The sequence below is a fragment of the Jaculus jaculus genome, chromosome 15, assembly GCF_020740685.1.
Source record: "Jaculus jaculus isolate mJacJac1 chromosome 15, mJacJac1.mat.Y.cur, whole genome shotgun sequence".
In the NCBI taxonomy this organism is placed as follows: domain Eukaryota; kingdom Metazoa; phylum Chordata; class Mammalia; order Rodentia; family Dipodidae; genus Jaculus; species Jaculus jaculus.
Genome location: NC_059116.1, coordinates 35,567,210 through 35,594,925, shown reverse-complemented (window position 1 = coordinate 35,594,925; position 27,716 = coordinate 35,567,210). Strand labels below are relative to the sequence as shown.

At 51.3% G+C, this 27,716-nt stretch overlaps 1 protein-coding gene across 6 annotated transcripts in view; it reads right to left on the bottom strand.

Moving 5' to 3' along the window:
- Pip5k1c (phosphatidylinositol-4-phosphate 5-kinase type 1 gamma) overlaps positions 1-27,716 on the bottom strand; it is a 41,050-nt gene extending 13,334 nt beyond the window's left edge. For all 6 annotated transcript variants that reach the window (XM_045134834.1, XM_045134836.1, XM_045134837.1 and 3 more), the window contains exons 1-7: positions 27,623-27,716; positions 11,197-11,228; positions 10,389-10,481; positions 8,329-8,459; positions 7,809-7,926; positions 6,481-6,633; positions 4,318-4,617 (exon numbers count right to left, since the gene is read on the bottom strand). In XM_045134834.1, coding sequence (XP_044990769.1) covers positions 4,318-4,617; positions 6,481-6,633; positions 7,809-7,926; positions 8,329-8,459; positions 10,389-10,481; positions 11,197-11,228; positions 27,623-27,716 — 921 coding nt within the window. The remainder of the gene's footprint in view (positions 1-4,317; positions 4,618-6,480; positions 6,634-7,808; positions 7,927-8,328; positions 8,460-10,388; positions 10,482-11,196; positions 11,229-27,622) is intronic.

Genomic DNA, 27,716 nt, shown 5'->3' with positions numbered 1-27,716 from the left:
GTGTGGTGGCACACACCTTTAATCCCAACACTTGGGAGGCAGAGGTAGGAGAACTGCCATGAGTTCAAGGCCACCCTGAGACTATAAAGTGAATTCCAGATCAGCCTGGGCTAGAGCAAGATCCTACCTCGGGAAAAAAAAAAAACTTCCTTACAGAGCCTGACATCCTGGGTTCAATTCCCCAGCACTCACATAAGCCAGATGCACATAGTAGTGCGTGCATCTGGAGTTTATTTGCCATGTCAGGAAGCCCTGGTGCACCTATACTCACTCTTTCAGTCTGCCTCTCTCTCTCTGATAAATAAAATATTTGAAACAACAGCAGCAGCAGCAGCAACAACAACAACAACAAAAAACGAGGGCTAAAGAGATGGCTTAGAGGTTAAAGCACTTGCCTGTGAAGTCTAAAAACTCCTGTTTGAATCTCCAGGTCCCACATATAGCCAGACACAAGCGTGCAATGATGCACATGCACACAAGGGGGCGCATGCATCTGGAGTTTGTTCACAGTGGCTGAAAGGCCCTGGAGGAGCCCATTTTCTGTCTCTCTCTGCCTTTTTTATGATCTCTCTCTCTCAAAATTAATAATAATAATAATAAAAAGGTTGGCTGAAATTAGATGTAAGGTAAGGAGGCAAGGAGTCCTCTAAAAAACAACCCCACAAACACAGGGCTGGATAGATGGTTCAGTGGTTAAGACACTTGCCTGTAAAACCTAACAACCCTAGTTCAATTCCCCAGTGCCCAGATAAAGCCAGAATCAGAATGGCACATGTATCTAGAGTTTGTATACAGCAGCTAGAGCCCTGACAAGCCCAATTTCTCTCTGTCATTTTCTTTCTGTCTCTATCTATTTGCAAATAAATAAATAAAAATATTTACAGCTGGGCGTGATGACACATACTTTTTTAAAATTTTTGGTACATGCCTTTAATCCCAGCACTTGGGAGGCAGAGGTAGAAGATGGCCATGAGTTCAAGACCCTCTGAGACTACATAATGAATTCCAGGTCAGCCTGTGCTAGAGTGAGACCCTACCTCGAAAAACCAAAATAAATAAATAAATCAAAATTTACAAAAATACAAAAAATAATTTTAAAAAAGGGTTGGGAGATTGCTCAGCAATTACAGCACTTGCTTGAAAAGCCAGATGGCCTGCATTCAATTACCCAGTACCTACATAAAGACAGATGCACAAAATGGTGCATGCATTTGGAGTTTGTTTGCATTGGTAGGAGGCTCTGGCCCTCTCATTCTCTCTCCCTCCTTCTCTGCTCTCAAATAAAATAAAATAAAATATTTTTTGTTTGTTTTTTTGAGGTAGGGTTTCATGTCCAGCTCAAAAATAATATAATTTTTAAAGTTTTATTGATTTGAAAGAGAGAGAGAGAATAGGTATGCCAGGACCTCCAGCCACTGCAAATGAACTCCAGCTGCATGTGCTACCTTGTGCTTCTGGCTTTACATGGGTTTGGAGACTTGAACTCAGGTCCTTAGGCTTATGCAAGCAAGTGCCTTAACCACTGAACCACTCGTCCACCCCAATATTTTTATCTTATTTTGTTTTACTTATTTATTTTTCTGAGGTAGGGTCTTGCTCTAGCTCAGGCTGTCTTGGAATTTACTCTGTAATCTCAGGATGGCCGCGAACTCACTGCAATCCTCCTACCTCTGCCTCCCACATGCTGGGATTAAAGGCATATGCCACCATGCCCAGCTCCACACCAATATTTTAAAAGTAATAAAAAACAGTGTTTTTGCTAAAAGTACAGACTCCTGAGGCTGAAGAGATGGCTCAGTGGGTAATGTGCTTGCTATACAAGCACTGAGGACCTGAGTTCTATTCCTAGAACCCACATAAAATGTCAGGTGTAATGGTGTGTCTGTCGTCGCAGAACTGAAGAGGTGGGGACAGGAGAATGCTTGGAGCTTGCTAGCCAACTAGTCTAGCCAAACCAGTGAGCTCCAGGCTCAACAAGAGACCCAGACTCAAAAACTAAGGTGAAAGCCAGGTGTGGTGGTGCACACCTTTAATCCCAGCTCTTGCGAGGCAGAGGTAGGAGGATCGCTGTTGAGTTCAAGGCCACCCTGAGACTACATAGTGAATTCCTGGTCAGCCTGAGCTAGAGTGAGACCCTACCTTGAAAAACAAAACAAAAACAAAAAACAACGCTGAAATGGCTAGTGGTTAAGGTATGCAAAGTCTAAGAACCCATGTTCAGTACCCAGATCCAACATAAGCCGGAAGCACAAAGGTGGCACAAGCGCAGGGTCGCACTTGCACACGAGGTGGCACAAGCGCTGGGTCGCACTTGCACACGAGGTGGCACAAGCATCTGGACTTCAACTCCAGTGGCTGAGGCTCTGGCACACCAATTCCCACCCTCCTTCACTATCTCAAAAAAAAAAAAAAAAAAAAAAAAAGAGGGAGCTGGAGAGATGGCTTAGTGGTTAAGACATTTGCCTGTGAAGCCTCAGGACCCAGGTTCAATTCCCCAGTACCCGTGGAAACCAGATGCACAAGGTGGCATATGTGCCTGAAATTCATTTGCAGTGGCTGGAGGCCCTGATGTGTCCATTCTCTCTATCTGCCTCTTCCTCTCTTTTTTTCTCTCTCTCTCTCAAATGAATAAATAAATGCATTTTTATTAAAAAAAATAATAAGTGGCTCAGAATGTGCACATGTGCCCATATGCACATACACAGTGGGAAGAAAACTTGGTATAATTGGCTGGGGACATGGGGAGGTCCTAGGTTCCTCATCAAGACAAAAAAAAAAAAAAAAAATCCAGAGGCTGGCTTAGCAGTAAAAGTGCTTGTCTACAAAGTCTAAGAACCCATGTTCGACTCCCCAGATCCCACATAAGCCAGATGCACAAGATGACGCATACACAAGGTTGCACATGCGCACAAGGTGGCCCAGGAGTCTGGAATTTGATTCCAACGTCTGGAGGCCCTGGTGTGCCAATTCTCTCATTAAAAAAAGCCAGAAAAAAAAAAAAAAAAACAAAACACAAACTGGGAGTGATGGCACATGCCTTTAATCCCAACACTTGGGAAGCAGAGGTAGGAAGATTGCTGTGAATTGGAGGCCACCTTGAGACTACATAGTGAATTCCAGGTCAGCCTGGTCTAGAGAAACCCTACCTTGAAAAAACAAAAAAAAGAGGCCAGAGGCTGGAGGGATGGATTAGAGGTTAAGGCATATGCCTGCAAAGCCAAAGGACCCAGGTTCAATTCCCCAGGACCCATGTTAGCCAGATACACAAGGGGGCACACACGTCTAGAGTTTGTTTGCAGTGGCTGGCGCACCCCATTCTCACTCTCTCTCACTCTCTCTCTCCCTTTCTCTGACAAACAAATAAATAAATAAAATAAAAAAGGCTAGTCTGTCGGACTTGCCTTAAAAAATAAAAAAAGTCTAGGTATGGTGGCACATGCTTTTAACCCAGCACTCGGGATGCTGAGGTAGGAGACTGGACCCCAGGTCAGCCTGGGCTAGAGCAAGACCCTACCTCCAAAGAACATAGCAGCCTCCCTTTATCGTACTAGCTGTTTTTTGTTGGTTTTATTTTTTGTTTTTTTTTTTTGAGGCAGGGTCTCACTCTAGGCTAGGCTGACCTGGAACTCACCCTGTAGTCCAGGATGGCTTCACAGCCATCCTCCAATCTCAACCTGAATGCTGGAATTACAGGTATGCTTCACCACGTCCAGTGATCTGTTTACTTTTTTAAAATATTTTGTTTATTTTTATTTATTTATTTGAGAATGACAGAGAGAGAAAGAGAATGGGCGCACCAGGGCCTCCAGCCACTGCAAACAAACTCCAGACGCGTGCGCCCCCTTGTGCATCTGGCTAACATGGGTCCTGGGGAATCGAGCCTCGAATCGGGGTCCTTAGGTTTCACAGGCAAGTGTTTAACCGCTAAGCCATCTCTCCAGCCCCGATTACTTTTTATGTCATGACAAGTCTCACTAAGTTGCTACATTAGCTTCAAACTTGCTTTGTAGCTCAGGCTAGCCTGGAACTCGCTCTGTAGCCCAGGATGGTCTCAAACTCCCTTTGTTGCTGAGACTGACCTCTCACTATGTAGCGCAGCTGGACTTGAACTCCTTCTGTAGTCCAGGCTGGTATGGAATTTGGGGACCTCCTGCCTTAGGCACCTACATACTGGGATAACTCATATGTGCCACCATGCTTGGAGCAGGGACTTCTGAGGGTGGCATCTGGAGGGTGGATGTGCTTCCCAAGGTCAGCTGGGGGAGTGACTCTTGGCCCTGGCCTGGGTACGGAGCTGCAGGGAGGGACTGGGCTCACCAGGCAGTCGCGCTGCAGTGTCTTGACCAGGGCACTGAAGGTGTCGGCATCCAGCAGCAGCCCTTCGGGCATGTCCTGCATAAAGTCCAGGTCCTTATAAGTGGGCACACTCTTCTCTCGCTCTTTCCTGCCAGCCCTCCGCTTGTACGTGGAGCCCTTGAGATCGAACTTGAGATGCATCTTGACAGCACGGGGCAGCACATTGTTCATGACCACCACACGGATGTTCTTTCCTCCTGACTGCACGCAGTACAGCCCATAGAACTTGGGCAGCAGTGTCCGTGGGTTCTGGTTCAGGTTCTGCCAGGAGGGGAGGGCACATTAGGCAGGGTCTTGGCAAGGTTCATGTGCCTCACTTATGCAGCCTCAGAAGGGCTTAGCCACTCTGAACCCACCTGTGCTGAACACACCTAGTCTTACAGGACGTCTTTTCTTTCTGTCGTGTGTGCGCACATGTGTGGAGTCAGAGGGCAGCCTTGAGTCATGTTCCTCAGATACCACCCACCTTATTCCTTGAGACAAGACCGCACTGCACCTGAAGCTCATCACCTCAGCTAGACTGGCCAGCCAGGAGCCTGGGGGATCCCCGTCTCCACCACCCCAGTGCTGGCATTACAGGCACACACAACCCCCAGCTTTTACAAGTGTTGGGGATCTGAACTCAGACCCTCATGCTTGTGAGCTTTACCCACTGGGCCACCTCCCCAGCCCTGCTTTTCTTGGTATTTAGGGCCAGGTGTGGAGGCACACTCCTTTAACCTTAGTGTTCGGGAGGCAGAGGCAGGAGGATCACTGTGAGTTCAAGGCCACTCTGAGACTACATAGTGAATTCCAGGTCAGCCTGCACTAGATGGAGACCCTACCCTGAAAAACCAAAAAGATATATGTATGTGTGTATGTATGTATGTGTGTATGTATACTACTTATTTATTTATTTTTATTTAGGGATGGAACTTGGCCTTGCACTCTACTGCTGTGCTACGCTCCAACCCCTTTTTATATTTACTTGTGCGGGGCTGTGCAAGTGTGCACCAGGATCTTTTGCTGCTGTAAACAAATGCCTGTATGTGGATGTGTGGGTACTGGGGAACCGAACCCCAGCCAGCAGAATCTGCAAGCAAGTGCCTTTAACCACTGAGCCATCTCTCCAGCACTGGTTTTTTGTTTGTTTGTTTTTGTTTTTGAAGGTAGGGTCTCACTCTAGCTCAGGCTGACCTGGAATTCACTCTGTATGTAGTCTCAGGCTGGCCTGGAACTCACAGAGATCCTCCTACCTCTGCCTTCCAAGTGCTGGGATTAAAGGTGTGCGCCACCACGTCTGGCTCACCCCAGCACCGCTTTTTAGGTTTCTGAGACAGGACCTTGCTTCTTGCCCATGCTGGCTTGGGAACTCACAATCCTTCCTTCAAGTCCTGGGGTGAGCCACCATGATGGGCTCTGAGACCCTCTGCTTGTTCCCTCTACACATTAAAGAGGTCAGTCCTCCAATTAGCACCACACAGGTCCCGTCCTAAGCACCACACAGTAGAATAATGCCCCAAATGAAAAACCAAGTCACAGTCTATGCTGGGCTACCCAAGATGGCTGTTCTCACGCATGCCACCCTGAGCTCAGGACCAATGATGTCAACAGCTAAGTGCCCACCCTGGGCTGGGCCACCCAGTTCCTGAGGGCGGAGGGAGGGTGGGCGCCTGAGCCTGCAGCTCCTGCTGGCACCCTTTCCTTCCTGGGGGCGACATGCCCTTCCGTTGTGAATCATGAGCGTGCGCAGGAGGCAGACGGAGGCCAAGCCACACCCTAACCAGCTGGTTTTCTGTGAGGCACCAGCTGGTGGTCTGTCCCCTCCTCCCTGTGCGTGACTCAGTGCCTTCCTGTCCCTGGAATGGCCAAGCGTGGTGCTGTCCATGGGACATGAGACCCCAGACCCCCAGGGGTGTCACAGGCTGACGGACACTGTGGCAGGCAGTGGCTAGGGTCCACCTTCCCCACTTGGGGACAGCCATTCTGCAACACCTTGCCCTGTTAAACTGGGGGACCCTGTTTGACTGAGCTATATGAACATCTACTCCAGCCAGGTTTGGAAAGGGGGCTAAGGACCACTCCTGGGGGGAACATTCCAGAAGCCTCCCTCCCCACTTCTCCAAACAGGCAGGGGTTCTGTACCATGTAGTAGCCGGGCAGCAGTTTCTGTAGGAATTCGGCCTCCTTGTGCATGACGGTTTTGATGATAAACTCATCATCGCTGGTGACATAGAAGAGCGAGCCACTGGCACCTGGGTTGGACAGCTCGATGAGCGGCTCATTGCAGAGAGAATACTAGAAAACAGGGTGGAGCAGTAAGCAGCCGGGACCAAGTGCACACTGGGCTCTGTCTGCACAGCTACCTCACAGGGGCACAGTCGCTTTCCCCAGAGCACACTGGAGTCCTGGGCTCTCGGTAGTAACAGCAACCTGCCTGTGACATCCCCAGCCTCCATGTTGGTTCTGTTCAGGGGTCATGAGCAGAAGTCAGAAGGATCCCTAGATGACTGCCAGACAACAGCATACCTTCTTTTCTGACCCTTTCTGTCACGTACCTGCCTAGAACCCGAGCAGCCATGCTGGGCCAGGAGGTGATTTTTAAAATGAAAGCTATGTGTCACAAGGACACAAATACAGCCCTGGACCTAGTGCTGACAACTGTGGGTCATCTTTGCAAACCACTGTGTTCCCTGCACTCTGGGGGAGTACCCTGCCAGCATGCCACCCTGCCTGGCCTGTCCTTTCTCCTCCCATGGGGATATCCATGCTGCTTCATTCTTCTCCCATGGGTGCCACCCTGTGCCACAATCTAGTCAGACAGTGGCATGAGGCAGGTAAGGGACCTTCATGAGACCCTGGATACCCCCTTGTCTGTTTCTTGTCTACTCCCCAATGCTAGAAACGTTGCCAGGGTTTCAGTGCCACAAGCTGTAAGCCACCATCTGGATCATGCCAAAAGGTCCTCTCTACCCCACACGCCAGATGTATTTCGTTCCCTCCTCATGGGACAAGGAAGAAAACCATGAGCCAGCATGTATGGAGGTGAGGGTCACCATGGGGCCTGGTGCCTCTACCGAAAGCATGCTGTTCTCTCTGGAAGAACATGGCTGCATCCAGGACACGAGTCTCCCAGAGGCCACGATGAACCACAGAGAAGTGAGATGTGCAGGAATAAGGACATGCAACGAACAAGAGAGCGAGCAACCAGGAAGAAGGTGGCATGACCAGGCTCCCACCCCACTAGGGAGAGGCTAGGGGCCCCCAAAGCTCTTGGGGGAGGGAAAGCCTTTAAGAGGTGGGCCTCTAAGTGAGGGCCACTGGGGTGTGTCAAGGATGATGTGACTACAGGGCCGGCTGAGCTGTACCCAGGTTCTGGCCAACAGTGCCTAGAACACACATAGGCACCTACTGCTTTCTGGTACTGAGTGGGGTGATTTTCCTCAGCAGCCATCATGGACTGGCACTCTCACCAAGTAATCATCTGGCCGGATACCAAAGAGTTCCCGGAAGTAGCGAAAGGCGACAGGTGCATAGGTCTTGAAGCGGAAGTCCTGGAAGTGGTGGGCAGGCGTGAGGTTGCTCCCTTCACTGCGGAGGAGGACGCAGGGGGACGGCTGTGAGGGACAGTGGCTTTTTGGGGCACCTGTCCCCATTCATCCCAATGCCCAATCCCATAAGCAACTTGGGAGCTCCTGCTGCCTGAAGGTGCTAGGTCAGCTTTGGGTTGTACTCCAATCATTGCCACATTCCCTGTTTTTGTTAGTAATGGAGCTCCATGGTTGCTTAGAATAAGCCTACCTCTTGCCAAGCCTCTATGACAGCTATGATCACATGACCACAAATGACCAATAGAATGCAAAGGGGCAGAGACAAGGTATGCTATTTCCTGGTTGTGTTCTTTTTCCCTGCTCTAGGACTTTAAGCAGCTCCTGGGGGCTTGGGCTGACAGAGGTCTCCTGTTGCACAGTGTGGAGTGGACTGCCAGCCTACCTGGGGAAGAAAATGCTCTCCACCACGTAAAAGTCTTGCATGAGCACATCACGCTCTGGCTTGGAGCTCAGGTTGCCCACTGTGTAACCAATGCCAAGCTGGATAGCGCCCTTCAGGGTCGATGAGGTGGTCTGTGGGGGAAGCCAGCGGCAGTGTCAGGGACCCTTAAGAAGGCTCAGTGCTGCACCCATGCCTCCCAGACAGGTACTGGAAGATGACCCCAGCATCCATCAAAGGCCTGCCTGTGGCCCCTGAGCATGGCCACCTTCTCCTTTTTAAAAATTCACTTGTGCTAGAGGGATGACTTAGCAGTTAAGGCATTTGCTTGCAAAGCCAAAGGTCTCAGGTTCGATTCCCCAGGATCCACATTAGCCAGATGCACAAGGGGGCACACGCATCTGGGGTTCGTTTGCAGTGCTGGAGGCCCTGGCATGCCCATTCTCTCTCTCCCTCTTTCTCTGTCAAATAAGTAAACAAATAGAAATAAAAATTCACTTCTTAAAAGTCTGACGTGGGGCTGGAGAGATGGCTTAGCGGTTTAGCGCTTGCCTGTGAAGCCTAAGGACCCCGGTTCGAGGCTCGGTTCCCCAGGTCCCATGTTAGCCAGATGCACAAGGGGGCGCACGCGTCTGGAGTTCGTTTGCAGAGGCTGGACGCCCTGGCGCGCCCATTCTCTCTCTCCCTCTACCTGTCTTTCTCTCTGTGTCTGTCACTCTCAAATAAATAAATAAATTAAATTAAATTAAAAAAATTTAAAAAAAAAGTCTGACGTGGTGGCACATGCCTTTAATCCCAGCAGAGGTAGGAAGATTGCCAGCATGAGGCCAGCCTGAGGCTACATAGTGAATTCCAGGTCAACCTGGACTACAGCAAAATCCCTCCTCCCTTGAAAAACCAAAATAAATAAATAAACTCATTCATTCATTTCTTGGTGTTGGAGAGATGTCTCAGTGGTTAAAGGCATCTGCTTGCTAAGCTGATGGCCTGGATTCAATTTCCCAGTATGTATGTAAAGCCAGACACACAAAGTGACACATGTATCTGGAGTCTGTCTGCAGTATCAAGAGGCTCTGGTCCACCCAAAGTAACTCACACTCATTCTTCCTCTTTTCCTCTTTCTATCTCCCCATTCTCTTGACAAATAAATAATAAAAATATAAAATATTTATTTCTCCATTTTTTGGCGTGCTAAGGGATGGAAGCCAAGACATGGCACGAAGTGGGCAGGAGCTCACTATTGAGTGAGTACCCAGCCCCTCACTTGTGAATTGGGGGGTGGCTCAGTAGTTTAGCACCTACCTGGCTTGTGTGAGGCCCTGGATTCATCTGCAACACTGCAAACAAACATTAACCTGTCTGCTCACAGGTGTTCAAAGCAATATTGTTCATGATAGAAACAAGCAGAAACCCAAGTGTGCTCAGACAGACGATGGGTACTCACTGTGGTCCGTACACACAGTGGAGCATTACTTAGCCATGAGCAGGAGTGAGGCTCTGACTGACACCACAGCATGGAAGGACCTCGAATACATTATGCTCAGTGAGAGAACCAGACACTAAAGGCCAGTGTGGGACTCCATGACAGGAAATGTCCAGAAGAAGTGGATTCAGAGACAGGAAGTGGATCTGTGGGTGCTGGGGAGATAGCTCATGGGGACAGGGCTGCCTTTTGTGTTCATGGAAATGCTCTGAGACAGGAGTGCATCTCTGTGAAAGGGTGTTCCTATCTTAGCAAAGCCGTATTTTCGGCTGGGGTGCTGGACTGGTGAACATCCTGTCTGCCGTGTGCTGTGGGAGGCAGTGGTGGTGAGGGTTGGCTGGGGAGTTCTGTTGGGGACACTGGGAGCTGAAGCTATGCAGCCAGGGAACCAGGGAACACATGGCCCAGCCACACATGGACAACAGGACTCAGCAGGGATGTCCCTCTGGTGCTGGAGTTCCAGGACAGCTGCTGCCTGCATCCCAAGCCCATGCCTGGGGGGGGGGGGGGGGGGCAGCACAAAGGCTGTGGGGTCCTTCCCAACCCAGCAGGCCCCTGTGAACACTGAGCCAAAGATTACCTTTTTGTAGGTGGTCTCACCGGAGGCATCCACACCCCGGTGACCCAACTTCTTCCCGTGGCCGGGGCCTGGCTGCCCAGTCATCAAAGGGGCCTGGAAGAAAGCAGGAAGTGTTAGGTTGGGAGGTGACCAGAATGTTCTGGAAGCATGGGAACAGAGGGGTGCTGGTTGGCAGGGCTCATGGAAGACCAAGAAGGCAAGGAGGGAGAAGGGTCCCCAGGCAGGCACTGAAGACCAGTATGTCACTGACATCTAAGCAGTGCCTGCCCTAGCAGTCCCTCCATCCACACCCCAGCTCTGCCCCACTGCTTCCAGGGCTTTTCCATGTTAGCCAGCAGGGGGCAGGCTCCGCCCAGAAACCTGGCCTGCTCTTTCCTATTCCCTTTGCTGGCTGGCTCCCATTGTCCTTGGGCCACAGGAGGACCTGCCCACCTGCTTCCCTCCCACAGGTGTCCCAGGGATCCTCCCCTCAGTAGCTTGGGAAAATGGTCCCCAGTCTGATGGCCGCGTCCAAGCTCTCCCTGTGGACACTGGGTATTCAGAAGGACCCTGGAGGCAGGTGGTGTTCCAAAGACCAGACTGAGATGGGCAAGTTCAGCAGGCTCTTGTGTGGGTGCCAGGGACATGCCCCCTGGGACTGGGGCTCACAGATCCTCCTCTCTTTCCTGCAATTTATCCTGCTGCTGAAGAGACAGGTACCTGTCAACACTCTAATGGTACTTGGGCTAAAGATGCGGTGTGGCAAGCCAGTCCTCAGCAGTTTGGTGCCCAGGAACCCTAGCCCTTCCTCCGCCCTGGGGGAACTCACCTCGGCAGGGACCGCCTTCTTCTGGGCCACACCTGAGGAGGGAGGGACACAATCAGCTTGGAGAGACCCTCAGTGTCAGCCATGGTTATCAGGGAGGCTCCCTCCCTTGCAGGCTTGGCACCCTGTACCCCAGAAGGGACACAAGGGCCAGGAACTGTCCCTATGTGTCCCAAGGTCACACAAAACAGGAAGCCACGAGCCAAAAGCCAAGGGATGTGGGGAACTCTGGGTGCTGCAATGGGCTACATGGACACCAGGGACAGGCCTGGGTGGACACTCATTCATGGCCTGATAAGGACCTGACCACTGGCTGTAGCTGATTCCAGAACCAAGCAGGAAATAAACTCCTGTGATCACTTGTTATAGTGGCCTTGGGACCCTCGACCAATACCATGGTGGGAGGGGACCACATGGTCTGGGCCACCCCAAATGGTGGCAGTTGGGAGGCAGAAAGTGCTGGAAGCTAACATAATATTTGTCTTGTCCTCCAGTAGCAAAACAATTCCTGAGATTTCGTCTGGGGTGTGGTGGAAGGAAGAGAGAAGGCAGGAAGCTGGGGATAAAGTGGAGGAACATTCTAGAATGTGCAGGCAGGTTGGAGTCACCACCTCACAGCTGTGTCCTTGGAGGCTCAAGGGACTGCACAGTGCATTTTGGGGTCCCCTTATCTCCCATCCACCCTGCCCAAGGCCAAAACAAGACTCTAGCACAGCCCATAACCCCATGAACTGGTGGGGCCATGGAGAATTTGCAGGGCTCACCTGTACTGGCTGACAACCTGATCCTAGGACAGAGGATGGGGCAAGCAGGAGCATTGCTGATGACTCAGTGGCCCTGATGCAACTGTCACTGTGACAACTTCTCCTAGCCAGCTTCACGAAGTGCCCCGATTTCGAGGAAATTAAGTTTAAAAATAGTCAAGTGGTGGTGGGGAGGCGGAGAGGCAGGCGTGCCGCCCAGCCATGCCGTGCTGTGCTTGATCCCCACTTAGTCCAAGTCTGCCAGCAAAATCTGGGTGGGCAGTGGACACGTGGGGCATCTCAGACATCGTACCCGTTATTCTCTGGCTCCCTACCCATGAGGGCCATGTAAAAAACCCTCAACTCTCAATCCTGACTGCTGTGTGACCTCAGGCAATCCATGTACCTCTCTTGAGTGTGCTTCCTGTTGTCTGGATGATGTCCTTCAGGACCCAAAGCTGGGAAAACCCCAAGCTACTTACAGCTGTTCTCTGCTCCTCTCTGAGCCTCAGTCTCTTTGCCCCGACTAGTCCCCACCACCCCTTACCAACCAGCTATCTGCTCGGCCCTATTAATGCTGCCCCATTCCCAAGACCACATCTGGTTCCTCTGGCCTGTCCCCATGGCAACTACAGATGTTTGTTGACTGTCTGATGGATGGACATCTCCTTTGTAGGCAGGCCTCTGCGGGGAGTGAGCAAACCGAGGTGTCAACCCAGCTGCACCTCCAGTGACACAGATGGAGAGAGTGAGGTGAGCAGACTTAGCCATCAGACCCAGGGCAAGGGCAGAACCGGAAGCCTGGGCAGTGGAAAGGAAAGGGAAGGGGCTGGGGCTGAAATGTACAGGAAACAGAAAATGCTTGCCGGACCCAGCACCAGAGGCCAGCAGCAGATGGCGGAAAGGCGCTGTCCCCACCCCAGAGAGAGGACAGATCCCTGACCCCATCTGACCTCACCCTCAGAGAGCAAAACCGGAACCAAGAGTGAGAAGCCATTACCACCTGCATGAGGAGGCACCAAGCAAGTGCTGGGATGGGAGAGCTGGAAACATTCTAGAAAGGGTTTCACACTGCCCCTCCACCCCTACCAAGGATATCAGCTGGTCCCACTCCAGCCAGGGACATGTAGTTGTGGCACATGCCACACTGCCATCCTGCCCTGGGGGCCTTTGCACATGTGGTATCTCTTCCTGTGGCTCCTGCAGAGCTGGTCCTGTCATGGGCATTGGCCCTTTAGCTCTAGTGAGAGAAAAGCCCACCAGGGAGCCTGGCACATGGGCAGGACAGAGGTGCCACCCTGAAACTACTGGGTCACTGGTCACGCAGCACTAGCTGACTGGTACCCAGAGGAGGGTGGAGAACAAAAGCCAACTCTTGTGTGCAATAGGGATTCCACACACTAAAAACCACATTCACCCTGCAGTATTAAACAGAAGTGTGGCTCTGACATGAGCCCTAGTGAGGAGGAACCTCAAGGACATCATGTCCCATGAGAACCAGACACAAAAGGCCACATATGTGGAATTCCATAATAGGAAATGTCTAGCCCAGGTGAATCCAGAGAGAGGAAGTGGATTTGTGGATGCTAAAGGCTGGGGGAAGGGGAATAAGGCTTCCTTTTAGGATGATGGAGTATTCTAGAACAAGGTGTATATTATGACTTCAGTAAGTGAATATCACAGTATTAAACTGTGCACTCTGGATAACTGAGCACCAGAATACATGAGTTACAGATAACAAAACCAATCAGAGCATGAATCCCTCTGGATGCAGTAACACTACCCTAAGACCTGTGCCTTCCAGAACATTCTGTAGACTCCATTTACTAAAGAGATTTTGGACCTTGGCTTTCTTCATCTCCAGATCCAGGGCACAGCATCCAGCTTCTGACTTTCAGGAGGATAGCCTGTCTCACAGACAGAGAACATTCTTCCCCAAAGTTCCATGGCAAAAACCAATTTCATCTCCCTCTGCCCCCCTGAGCTCAGGCTGACCTGGAATTCACTATGTAGTCTCAGGGTGCCTCGAACTCACAGCAATCCTCCTATGTCTGCCTCCTGAGTGCTGGGATTAAAGGCGTGTACCACCATGCCCAGCTCAATTTCATCTTTTAATTCCGTCATAATAGAGACTTTTCTCAAAACACTGAGCAGCAAGGTCTCATACAGCCCAGGCTGGCCTCAAGATCCCTACATAGCCAAGGATGGCTTTGAACATTGGATCCTCCTGCCTCTAGCTCCGAGTGCTGGGATGACTGTGTTTTGTGGAGCGGGGATGGGCCTAGGGCTTCATGCCTGCCAGGCCAGTGCTCCACCTGCTTAGCACAGCACCAGCCTGAGTCAACTCTAAGTGAAAATGAAATGAAGGACGAATACAGTCAATGTGGCATGTCATGAACAGTCACTGCAGCTGTGGCATGTCATGAACAGTCAGTCACTACAGCTGTGACATGTCATGAATACAGCCAGTCACTGTGGTTGTGGCATGTCATGAATACTGCCACTGTGGCTGTGAAATGTCATGGTAATAACTTTTTTTTTTTTTGCTGTTTTTTTGAGGTAGTGTCTCATGCTAGCTCAGGCTAACCTGGAATTCACTATGTAGTTTCAGGGTGCCCCTGACCTCATGGTGATCCTCCTACCTCTGCCTCCCGAGTGCTGGGATTAAAGGCGTGCACCACCATGCCTGGCTTCCAGGTTAATATTGATCTATCCTGTACAGACTTTCCAGTCTGATTTGCGGGGGTGTTGGGTCCCTGGAATTCAAGGACATGAAGACCCCTAGTAGCTACTGACCTCCACCTTGTATGAATGACATGGGTTCATAATACAAAAAAGTGGGAATTGGGCCGGTGTGGTGACACATGCCTTTAATCCCAGCACTCAGAGGCAGAGGTAGGAGGATTGCCATGAGTTGGAGGCCAGCCTGAGACTACATAGTAAATTCCAGGTCAACTTGGGCAAGTGTGAGACCCTACCTCAAAAAAAAAAAAAAAAAAAAAAAGTAGGAGTTGGCCAGGCATGGTGGTATATGCCTTTAATCCCAGCACTCAGGAGGCAGAGGTAGGGGAATCACCAAGAGTTCGAGGTCACCCTGAGAGTACATAGTGAATTCCAGGTCAGCCTGAGCTACAGTGAGACCCTACCCTGGAAAACAGAAAAAAGAAAAAAAATAAAGTAGGAATGAAGGACTCACCATCAGGCATGGCAACACATACCTGTCACATCTGGCTCCAGAAAGTTGTTTGTTTGTTTGTTTGTTTGTTTGTTTTGAGGTGGGGTCTCACTCTATCTAGCTCAGACTGACCTTGAACTCCCAGCAATCCGCCAACCTTTGTGTCCTGAGTGCTGGGATTAAAGATGTGCATCATCATGCCTGGGTTAAGAATTTTTAAAAATATTTTTATTTATTCATTTATTTGCAACCAGGTAGAGCAAGAGAGAGAGAAACACACACACACAAGTACACACACAATGGGTGCACCAAGGACTCTAAATATTCTGAATGAACTCCAAATGCATGTGCCATTTTGTGCATCTGGCTTTACATGGACACTGGAACCTGTGTTATTAGGGTTTGCAGGTAAGAGCCTTAACAGATAAGCCATCTCTCCAGCCCAGAATATTTTACATACATACATATACATATATATATACATTGTTGTTGTTGTTTGTTTTGGTTTTGGTTTTCAAGGCAGGGCCTCGCTCTAGCCCAGACTGACCTGGGATTCACTATGTAGTTTCAGGGTGGCCTTGTACTCATGGTGATCCTGCTACTTCTGTCTCCTGAGTGCTGGGATTAAAAGCCGTGTGCCACCATGCCTAGGCAGAATTTTTTTTTTTTTTTGAATCAAGAAGTACAGCTGGACCTGGCTGAGTGAGTGGTGGAGTGTGTGTTGGGCTTGAGGCCCAGATCAGCACCCCACATCCTAGTTAATGACACTCACATGGAGTGGTGACAAGTAGAGTTCTGTAATTCTATAAGCACCCAGACTTGGGCGGGGGTGGGGGGGGACCCATAGTCCAGTTCTTTAAACTTCTGCTACTGCCCAAGATTCTCTTCATCAGGTCTCATCCATGGGTGAATGGCCACCAGTGCCAGTGTTCTCAGCTTGGGGGAACTTGAAGTGGACTAAGCCCAAGAAGCCTGAGTGACCCCCACACACTGCCCCTAGTTGTACCTCGAGCAGGTGTGCCTCTACCTTGGGGCCTTGTCACTGCTGTGCCCACATCTCTCTGTCACCAGGTCTGTGTGCCCTCAGCCTTCCAAGTGCTAGGATTAAAGGCATGTGCCACCATGCCTAGCATTTTTTTTTTTTTTTTTTAATGACAGAGCCAAACAGCCAGAGAGAAAATTAGAATTGGCATGCCAGGGTCTCCAGCCACTGCAACGGAACTCCAGACATGAGCGCCACCTTGTGTATCTGGCTTACGTGGAACCTGGAGAGTCTAACATGAGTCCTTAGCCTTCACAGGCAAGTGCCTAAATTGCTAAGCCATCTCTCCAGGCCCCACATCCCAGTTTTTGAAAAGAAAAATGATGAGCTCCAGGACCAGTAAGAGACTCTAGCTCAAATAAGAAGGGTCAGAAGAGCAAGAGGGGGTGGGAGGGACAGCTGACCTTCCACCCTGGCCTGTGCACGTGAGCTCACGGGGCACAGCAAGGGCACACACTCACACAAACAGAGAGACCCTGTCTCAAGCAAGGTGAAAGGAGCAGACTGACATTCCCACCTCCCATCCCTGCCACGTTGTCCTCTGATCTCCACACGCATGCTGTGGCATGTGCATGCCCCCATGAAACCCCAAAACAAAAAGGCAAAATGAGGCTGGACATGTTACATACCTGAGATCCCAGCACTCAGGAAGCTGAGGCAAGAAGATCCCAAGTTTGAGACCTACCTGAACTACATACTGAGATCCTATATCAAAACAAATGCAAAAATAACCCCTGCTGGGCGTGGCAGGGCGCAGCCTTTAATCCCAGCACTCAGGAGGCAGAGGTAGGACGACTGCCATGAGTTCGAGGGCACCCTGACACTACATAATGAGTTCCAGGTCAGCCTGGGCTAGAATGAAACCCTACCTCAAAAAAACTAAGAAAAAAAAAACCCCAAAAACCCTAACAAGAAGCCACCTGTGCCAGTCAACAGGCTGTACTCAAAAAACAAAGGAAGCCTAGTGTGGGAGATCACACCTTTGATTCCAGCACTCAGGAGGCAGAGGTAGGAGATCACTGTGAGTTTGAGGGCCACCCCGAGACTACAGAGTAAATTACAGGTCAGCTTGGGCTAGAGGGAGACTCTACCTTGAAAAACAAAATAAAACATAAGAATAAGAGGGGCGTGGTAGCTCACACCTTTAATCCCAGCACTCAGGAGACAGAGGTAGAAGGACTGCTGTGAGTTCAAGGCCAGCCAAGAACTACTGAGTGAGTTCCAGGTTATCCTTAGCTAGTGTGATGTCCTACCTTGAAAACAAACAACACACACACACAAACAGCAAATGTCAGCAAAGACACTCGAAATCAGACACGGTGCACTGTGCCGGTGAGGACAGGGAAAGATGCAGTTGCTCTGGGAAACCGCCTGGCCATTCCTCAAATAGCTCATGGAGGGTTTCACGTGACTCAGCAAATCCACTCTCACAGCCACACAGGAAGTAAAAAGCCTCCATCCACAGGAAAGAAAACATGCGTACCCATCCACTGCAGCAAACACCATTCCTACAGCCCCAACATCAACATGGGGTAAACGGAGACAACTAGCATGTTCCACCCCACGCTGGAATATTATTCAGCCAGGAACAGGAGGAGGCACCAACTCAGTACCATGAGGGGGGACCTCAGGACGTCACGCTCATTGATAACCAGACATGAAAGGCCACAGAGTGGGGCTCCATGACAGGAAGTATCCAGAACAGGTGACTCCAGGGACAGGAAGTGAATTGGTGGATGCTGGGGAGATGGCTCGTGAGAATGGGGCTTCCTTAGGCAGATGGAACAATCTGGAATAAAGGAGAAGCAGTGAGTATGATAACCCACTGAGTCACGCCCTGAATGGGTCAATGTGGCATGTGAATCACCAACAAAGCTGTTCTGTATGAAGAGTTTGGAGAGAAACTCTGGGTGCAGACTGGAGTGGAACACCAGTAGGTGGGGGATCCTGGCCTGTATATGATCAGGTGCCTTGCAATGGGGACATGTGAGAACATGTGGGCAGCAGTGGGGCCAGGGCTCTGCCAGGAGCGGAGTCCCCCCACCTCTCTGGAGCAGAAAGAAGAAAGGAAGTCTCAAGGTGGCCCAGGGTAAGGTATGCAACTTCTGGAGAGAGACCATGCTGATGGGGGACCATCAGGGATGGGCAGGACTGGCCAGAAGGGACAGTGTGGGGGAAAGCCTCAAGTCACCACCCAACCCGACCACCCCAAGCCCCTTTTCAGTCCCCCACACTGCCATACGAGCCAGCAAAAACAACAGCCACATTTTCCTGCCAGCTCTTGGAGGTAAACAGGAAGGACTCCAGGGCAGAGCTGCTGGCCCACCCACCACCTGACCTGTAGGTCACAGAGCTGTTGGACACTGTTACAATCTCTGGCCAGGAGAGACGTGATGTTCTAGAGTCAGCGTGGACACCTGCGTGTGCCTGTGCCTGGCATGGCCACCACCATCTGTGTCCAGCTCCGTGCAGGGCCCTGGGGCACAGGAGTCCAGCAAGGACACAGAGCCCAACTCACTGTGCTCCTCATGGGCAGGAGGCCTGACCATCTTTCATGCCCACTATCCCTCACAGAAGAATTAAGGCTGGGGCTCAGAGGGTACAGCACTTGCCTAGCACGGGTTTGTTCCATGCCCAGCATCACATAAACTGGGTGTGCTGGAGCACACCTGTCGTTCTAGCATTCTGGAGGTAGAGGCAGGAGAATCAGGATTTCAAAACCATCTTCAGCTCCATAGAGAATTCAGGGCTAGCCTGGGCTACATGAGACCATGTCTCAAAAAAACAACCAACCAATCCATCAAGTCTCAGGGATTTTGTTCAAGCAACAGAAATAGACTCATACAGCCTGTTGCTCTGCCCACCAGGCTGGGCATGGTGGTGAGATCTTGGGAGAAGAGGGAGCCCTAGCGGCTGGGCACTTGCCTACAAGGTGGAGCCAAGTGGCTGCCTTCTCTGGAATGCTCAAAGGCCCCAGGAAAGTTCTCTGTGGTTCCTGAGCACTGCAGAAAAGCTGTCAAGTTTTGCATTTTTGAGGTTTTGGGTTTTTTTTTTTTTGTTTTTTTTTTGGTGATGTGGCTGTTGCATTGGGCCCCAAGAATGGCACAGCACCCTGTACTATCCCCGAGGCTGCAATGTACCAGGAATATGTGGGTCACAGTGGCCTTGTTCAGGCTTGGTTGTCAAGAGTCATTTTATTTTCATTTTGTGCCATTGGGGATGAAACTAAGGCTTCCGGTCTAATAGGCATCATACTGTTGACCACGCCCCAGCCTTCATTGTGGGTTCTAGGCTGCCACTCTACCTCTGACCATGCCCCAGCCCTCACTGTGGGTTCTAGGCTGTCACTCTACCTCTGACCATGCCCCAGCCCTCACTGTGGGTTCTAGGCTGCCACTCTACCTCTGACCACGCCCCCAGCCCTCACTGTGGGTTCTAGGCTGTCACTCTACCTCTGACCACGCCCCCAGCCCTCACTGTGGGTTCCAGGCTGTCACTCTACCTCTGACCATTCCCCCAGCCCTTACTGTGGGCTCTAGGCTGTCACTCTACCTCTGACCACACCCCCAGCCTCACTGTGGGTTCTAGGTTGTCACTCTACTGCTGACCACGCCCCCAGCCCTCACTGTGGGTTCTAGGCTGTCCCTGTATCACTGACCACGCCCCCCAGCCCTCACTGTGGGTTCTTGGCTGTCACTCTAGCACTGACCACGCCCCCAGCCCTCACTGTGGGTTCTAGGCTGTCACTCTACTGCTGACTATGCCCCAGCCCTTCTTTATCTTTTTTTGTTTTGTTTTATTTTCTTGTTTTTCTGAGATAGGGTCTCACTCTAGCCCAGGCTAACCTGGAATTCACTATGTAGTCTCAAGGTAGCCTCAAACTCACAGTGATCTTCCTTCCTCTGCCTACTGGGTCCTGGGACTATAGGCATGCACCACCATGCCTGGCTAACTTTTCATTTTGAAACAAGTCTCTCTATGTTACCCAAACTAGCTTGAAACTCCTCTGTACCAAGGCTTGGTTTAAACTTGGGACCTCCATAGCACCACCTCCTCAGTCTGGGACTGCAGGCCTGTACCCCAGCATTTCTGAGAATCAGAAAAGAATCCCACCAGGGCTCAGTGGCAGTGCCCCTGCCTAGCACAACAGGCTCTGCATCCCATCCCCACTGCAAAGTCATACTCATGAGTGCTGCGTACGGGGCAGAGACACAGACGTGCACAGAATATAGTGCTGACCCCACAGAGGTGGAGCCTGCGAGGAGAACACTCTCCTCACTCCATTTAATTTTCCAAGTATGTTATTACTGCTACTCTCTAAATGTGTCTGTAGCATGAAAAGCCAGACAGAAGATGGGAGGGAGGGAATAAATGATAGAAATGTGATGGGAGCTAGATACTAGTCAAAGAGACATGTGGAAGCTAGGCCCAGTGGCACATACCTATAATCCCAGTACTGGAGAAGCTGAGGTAGGAGGATTGCTGTGAGGTTGAAGGCCATCCTGAGACTACACAGTCAATTCTGGGTCAGCCTGGGCTAGAATGATACCCTACCTCAGAAAAAAAAAGAAAGGAAGGAAGGAAGGTAGGTAGGTGCTGGATGTGGTGGCTCACACCTTTAGTCTCAGTACACAGGAGGGTTGTTTGAGGCCAGCCTGAGATTACATAGGTTCTAGTGAGTTCCAGGTCAGCCTGGGCTAGAGACCCTACCTTGAAAAAAACAAAAGCTAGAAAGACAGACAGACACACCAGCATGGTGGTATACACTTCTAATGCAAGTACTTGGGAAGTGGAGACAGAAGGGTTCAAAAATTCAAGGCCAAGCCAGGTATGGAAGCACACACCTTTAACCCAGCACTTGGCAGGGAGGCAGAGGTAGGAGGATCACCTTGAGTTCGAGGCCACCCTGAGACTACATAGTGAATTCCAGGTCAGCCTGGGCTAGAGGGAGACCCTACTGTGAAGAACCACCGAAAAAAAAAAAAAAAATTCAAGGCCAGCCTGGGCTCCATGAGACTGTCTCAGAGAAACACAAAAGGAATTGGGCATGGTGGCACACTCAGGAAGCAGAGGTAGGAGGACTGCCATGAGTTTAAGGTCACCAGAAAAAAAGGAGGGGGTTGGAGAAGTGGTTCAGTGGTTAAAGGCATTTGCTTGCAAAGCCTGATGGTCAAGGTTTGATTCCCCAGTATCCATGTAAAGCCAGATGCACAAAGGGCACAAGAGGCCCTGGCATGCCCATTCATTCATTCTCTCTCTCTCTCAAATATTTCAAAAAACACAACAGAGGGCAGGAGAAATGGCTTAGCAGTTAAGGCACTTGTTTGTTAAGCCCAAGGGCCCAAGTTTGATCCCCCAGTACCCACGTAAACCAGATAATCTTGAGTCCACTGCAGTGGCTAGAGGCCATGGCGCAGCCTCTCCCTCTCCCTTCTCCTCCCTTCTCTCCTCTCAAATAAATAAATATATTTTTTTAAAACACAAAAGAGGGCTGGAAGAATGGCTTAGTGGTTAAGTTGTTTGCCTGCAAGGCCAAAGGATCCAGGTTCAATTCTCCAGGACCCATGTCAGCCAGATGCACAAAGGGGCGCATGCTTCTGGAGTTCATTTGCAGTGGCAGGAGGCCCTGGCATGGCCATTCTCCCTCTCTCTCTTAAATAAGTAAATAAATAAGTAAAACCAAGAAAGAAGCTGGGCGTGGTGGAACGCACCTTTAATCCCAGCACTTGGGAGGCAGAGGTAGGAGTATTGCTGTGAGTTCAAAGCCAGCCTGAGACTACATAGTGAACTCCAGGTCAGCCTGAGCTAGAGTGAGACCCTACCTCAAAAAAACAAAAACAAAAAACAAAACAACTAAAACACAAGAATCCTGGGCATGGTGGGGCATACCTTTAATCCCAGCACTCAGGAGGCACAGGTAGGAGGACAGCCGTGAGTTTGAGGCCAACCTGGGATAAAGCAAGACTCTACCTCAAAAAATAAATAAATAAGAAAGTATAGATGTCCTAGAGGAATTTAACTATAGGACAGGGAGTACTTTTCATCGATGACATCAAACTGGGAAACCATTTTCAGGCAGACTGATAAACTTGACCATGTAAAACCCAACATTCCCATGAGACATCAATAAATTGTGGTAAGAGAAGAACAGAAACAGTTACACTTGTATCACAGATGAAAGGTCTGAATATGTAAAGAGCAGCCGCATGTTGACAAGAACACGACTGCGTAACTGCAAAGCAGGGAGGCTAGTCACAGCAGACAGACAACTTCCCAGAAGATGAAGGCAACGTCTAAGACTGATGGACAAGAGTCGGGGGTGGTGGCGCACGCCTTTAATCCCAGCACTTGGGAGGCAGAGGTAGGAGGATCACTATGAATTCAAGGCCACCCTGAGACAAGTCAGCCTAGACTGAAACCCTACCTCGAAAAACAAAACAAACAGGGCTGGGGGAAAAAAAACAAAAACAAAAAAACAGTTGCCTGTAAAGCCTAAGGAACCCGGTTCAAGGCTCGATTCCCTAGGACCCACATTAGCCAGATGCACAAGGGGGCACATGCATTTGGAGTTCCTTTGCTGGAGGCCCTGGCACGCCCATCCTCTCTCTCTCTCTCTCTGCCTCTTTCTCTGTCTGTTGTTGTCAAATTCCACCTTGAACCCCCCCCCAAAAAAAAAAAAACAAAAAAAAAAAAATCCCTAGATCACTAACCCAAAGGCGGTGGCACACACCTGTCAACCCAGCACTTGGGAAGCTGAAGCTGAGACAAGAGGACTATGGGTTCGATGCCAGGCTGGGCCACATAGTGAGACACACACCACGGATGTTCACTAGGGCATTCTGCATGCTCAGATTTCCCAGTGTTGGGAGAAATTAGCCTGGCTCAGCCTCTGATCTCCTGTGGCTCTATATGTTGGCTTTCTGGATTTTCTGGTGTCTGCACACTGCATCCCATGAGCCATGGGGAGGACCGGGCCCCTGTGAGGACAGGCTAGCTGTAGATCGTAAAAGGCCCTTTGACATGCAACCCCCACCTCCAGGTCAGCATCGCCCCTATGCTAACGCTCCCCAGGCTGGGGACCAGGGCAACCACATACCCTACAGCCCAGAGTCTGGCTACCCCACCAGAACCTCACAGCACGTGGGGCCATGCACACTACATGCCCTCACATACTCTGATGCAGGTGGACGCACCAAGCACGAGCACCTATGTGTGTAGTAGACAGAGGCCATCCTAATAAGATGCCAGGACTGTGGCTTACTGGTATGAGAGCCAAGTCCACATACCCTGTCATAGCCCAGTGTCAGTCCTGCCCCAGCAGTGCCAATCCACAAGTCCACACAGAGATCAATGCAGGGCTTTGAGACAACCCCAAGCTTGGTAATCCCTTCATGCAGGTCCCACACCACAGGCCGCACCAGTGTCCTGCCATGGCCTGCTAATCCATGACGGGATCTCAATGTGCATGACGGTCATCATACAGGGACATGGCTTGGTCCAGGTGGCAAGGCAGCCTGGGGCCCTCTCAGAGCCTCAGTTTCCCCATGTGTAAGTGCCTATATCAAGTGGCTTCCCAGGGAGCCTCCCTCATGTCCCTGAATCCCTGTGGCACCCACACAGCTGCTCATGACCAAGACAGGTGTGGATCTAACCATGTCCCTCCCAGGTATACATGTGTCAGCCAGAGAGATCTGGACCCCAGCCTGAGACATCCTCATTCCTCCACAGCCTGGCCTCCAAAACTGGAATCCCTGACTCCCTCCATCTCCTGGTACCCCAGCCAGCCCTGGGCATCCCTGCCCGGAACACCATCCCTTGCCAACCAGGTAAGCACTTAAGGTAAGAGTCTGGACTCTGCCTGCCAAGGCCATCCAACGTCCTCATTATAAAGCCCATAATGCCGGGGTCAGAGTCGACATCGCATGGCTGGCCAACAGGCTAAGATCACATTACACTTACTTCACCTGGCCAGAATTAAATGCATTTGCACCTCAAGGCCTCTGCATGGCAGCTCCTTTACCTGCAGTGCTCAGGCCACAGGAGTCAGCTAGTCAAGTCACTTGTTACATGTTCAGTACCAAGACACATTTGGGTCTGGCCAGGAAACTAGACAGTGTGCATTAGTGGCTGGCTCTGTGGGTCCTGCAATCCCCGTCCTCATCTTGTGCAGCTCTGCAATGTAGCCTGGAGGCCACCGAGGACAATCCATGCATGAACCAATGAGCAGGGCCACAACCCAATAAAACTTTATTGGCAAAAGTGGCATAGATAGCCGGGCGTGGCAGCACACGCCTTTAATCCCAGTGCTTGGGAGGCAGAGGTAGGAGGATCGCTGTGAGTTTCAGGTCAGCCTGGGCCAGAGTGAGACCCTACCTCAAAACAACAACAACAACAAAAGTGGCATAGACAGGATTGGGGTGGAGCCTACAGTGAGCCCACTGCTGACCCCTCACTGGTCTGGGAGTCTGTTGGGCCACCAACACCCACAGAGCTTCTCATTGGGAAGATGGAGCCACGGTTGTGGAAGTGTGTGGTACTCAGATCTCCTTAAGCGCAAAAGATTGAACCTGTTGCCCCCAAGATCACAACTCTGACCCTGACCTCTGAGGACCTGCAGGGAGAAAAGTTGATGGCCTCTTCTTTCCATCCAGATGGCCACCCTGAGCTACTGAGGCTTTGGAGACAGTCCTGCTGGGTCTGATGGCCTGTAGACCACACGGTGCCTCCACCTGCCCAGACCCTAGGCTATCCACCACATCACCTTCTGGGCAAAGCTGCCTGTTCATCCCACTCCATTGCACAGTCCCCCACTTTATGTCATCCCTGGCATGGCCTGTCTGCACCTGTCACAGCTATGTGCTAGGGCCAAGAAGGAGGAGGGCTGCAGGGAGGACTTGGGCTTTGACCCAGAGGGGAATGGGAACAAGGCTGGTTGTAGGCAGAGGGAGAGAGACCTGAGTCAGAAGTCAGATTTTAAGATTTTTGCTTGCCTGCTTGCTTGCTTTCTTTCTTTCTTTCTTTCTTTCTTTCTTTCTTTCTTTCTTTCTTTCTTTCTCTCTTTCTCTCTTTCTTTCTTTTTTGTTTGTTTTCTGAGGTAGAGTCTCACACTAGCTCATGCTGACCTGAAATTCACTATCAGTCTCAGGGTGGCCTTGAACTCACGGTGATCTTTCTACCTCTGCCTCCCAAGTGCTCGGATTATAGATGTGTGCCACCATGTCCTCTGAGCCAGATTTTAAAAGGAACTTATTCCTTCTGGCAAGGAAAGGACCAGGTGGAGGCAGAGGGTGGGGAATGTGGGAAGATATGGGGTTCACTGTAGAAGCACAGGACAGAATTCACCACCAGATTAGATGTGGAGGGGGGAGCCAATGGGGGAGCTCAGGAACACCCAGACCACAGCCCAGGCAGACCACTGGTCCCCCCAAACTCCCAGCCCTCCAAAACCACACGCCACTGAGCCACAAGAGAACCCCAGACAGGCAGGCAGCCTTTCTGGGCCAGGCTTCTCCATCAAGGAGTCCTTAACTAAACAGAATCTAAACCCCAACAAGATAGCATTTCCCTCCCATCAGATTGGCCTAAATTGCCAGAGCTGATAACATCCCCAGCTGGCCACAGTACAGGGACTCCAGTGCTGAGCTCTGAGCCTTTCTGGGAAGCATCAGGGTGGTTCTGGCTGCCCTGGACCCAGCCCCTACCAGGTCTAGGACACTCACAGTTAGGGACTCCTGTTTAGACATAAAACAACCAGAAGCTACCAGAAAGGGCTGCAGCAGGGCATTATAGGACTCTACCAAGGCACACATGCAGTCAGCAAATGCTTACACAAGTACAAGGCTCCTATCAGGGTGGATCCAGTCATCGCCCCACTGTACAGAAAGGAACACCAAGGCTCCTACCCATGAAGGACAAATGGCAACAAAGTGGCTGGGCTGGGAGTGAGACCCAGACTGTTTGGCTGGGAGATTTCTATGTGAATAACCCACTGGCTGTCACAACCCATCAGGAGAAAGGAATTCCAAGGTGGAGAAGCTGAGGGAACTCTGAGGCTGGTCTCCTCAGAGTTCAGTGACAACCAGCCCTGTCTCAGACCCAGCCAGATTGAGGCCTTCATAAATACAAGCATTTTCCACAGGGCTTCCTTACGGCCTGGGGCTACTGGGTTTATAATCTCACCAGGCCAGAGGGCAATGGAGGAAGGAGGGCAGCTCCCAAGAAAGGGACCTGGCTGGAGCCTGCTGTCCCTGTTGAGTTCACCAGCCAGGACAGGGACCAGGTGACAGCCTAAAAGGAAGGCAGGTGGCCAGTGGGAAGAAACAGGTCAGCTCCTACTAGCTCCAGATGGTAGGAGGGAAGGAGGTGAGAGCTGTGGGGGATTGGCTGGCTCCCTGGGCTTGTCCCCCTCTCTCCTGGTGTCCAACACGGAAGACTGGGAATGCCTGTGGAGATGCCCATGGAGTCCCAGCTGCAGCTGCCAGGGAGGGCTGCCAGGGGCAGCCCCAGGGCTTTGCAAATCCTGAAACTTCCTATCTGGGAGCGGGTGACCTGGATGAAGGAACTGTTCCGTTCTCCTGGCTGTGCACACTGCCCTGCAGAACGACTGCCTGGGAGGAAGCTCACAGGCGGACACAGCAAGGAAGTGGACTCTGGGAAGCTGGGTCCCCTACATGCTAGGCCCACAATGCAGGGACAGGCGTGGGATGGGAGTGGGGACCCAGGGTGACAGGGCACAGAGGCCACTTCCTATGACACCTGCTTGTCCAGCCCTGTTGGAGGAGGCACCTGAAGAAGGCCATGCCTTCAGACCCCGAGTTTGTAAGGAGGTAAACTGAGGCTCAGAAATGGATAACAACCAGAAGACACCCAGAAGGTGACAATCACAAGATGGGAAGCCCAGCGCGGTGGCTCCAGGCAGGGGGTCACGTGGACGACGCTGTCACTCTTCCCAGCCATGCAGCGTCTTGCAATCAGGGTCCCCTACTAAAATGGGGGTGCCCCAGCATGCGACCCGCTCAGAGCAGCCCCGAGCCCACAAAAGCCCGCAGGAGTAGGTGGAACGTGGTCTCCCAGCACCTGCCGCAGGAAGCGGGTTACCCACCCTGACGCTCAAATTGGGGGGTACCCCCTTTCCAAACATGGGGAGATCCCCATGCTTCCCTCATGGCTTTAAAAGAGGCTTGCTCCACCCGAGGGGCTCCCAGGACATAGCGCTCCCTAGCCGGCTGAGTCCCCATAGACACCCCGGAACCGGCTGAGCGCCGCGAGCCCCATAACCCCGGGCGGGGCGCTGCAGCCTGCCGACCCGAGTTTTTATCCCCATGTCGGGAATGGATCGCTCCGACGGCCCCCGCGCGTCCCGGATGGAACGCTCCGGCCGCCCAGAGCCCCAGCGCGCGGACGAGATCACTGCGCCGTGCCGGGGGAGGGTGGGCGCACCCATTCTCGCCGATGGGGGCGCCGTCTTACCTGCCGCCGCCCCGCTCTCCGCAGCCCAGGCCGCCTCGGTCGTCACGGCCCCCGCCTCGGCGCTTTCCGTCTCGTCCGGCACCTCCAGCTCCAT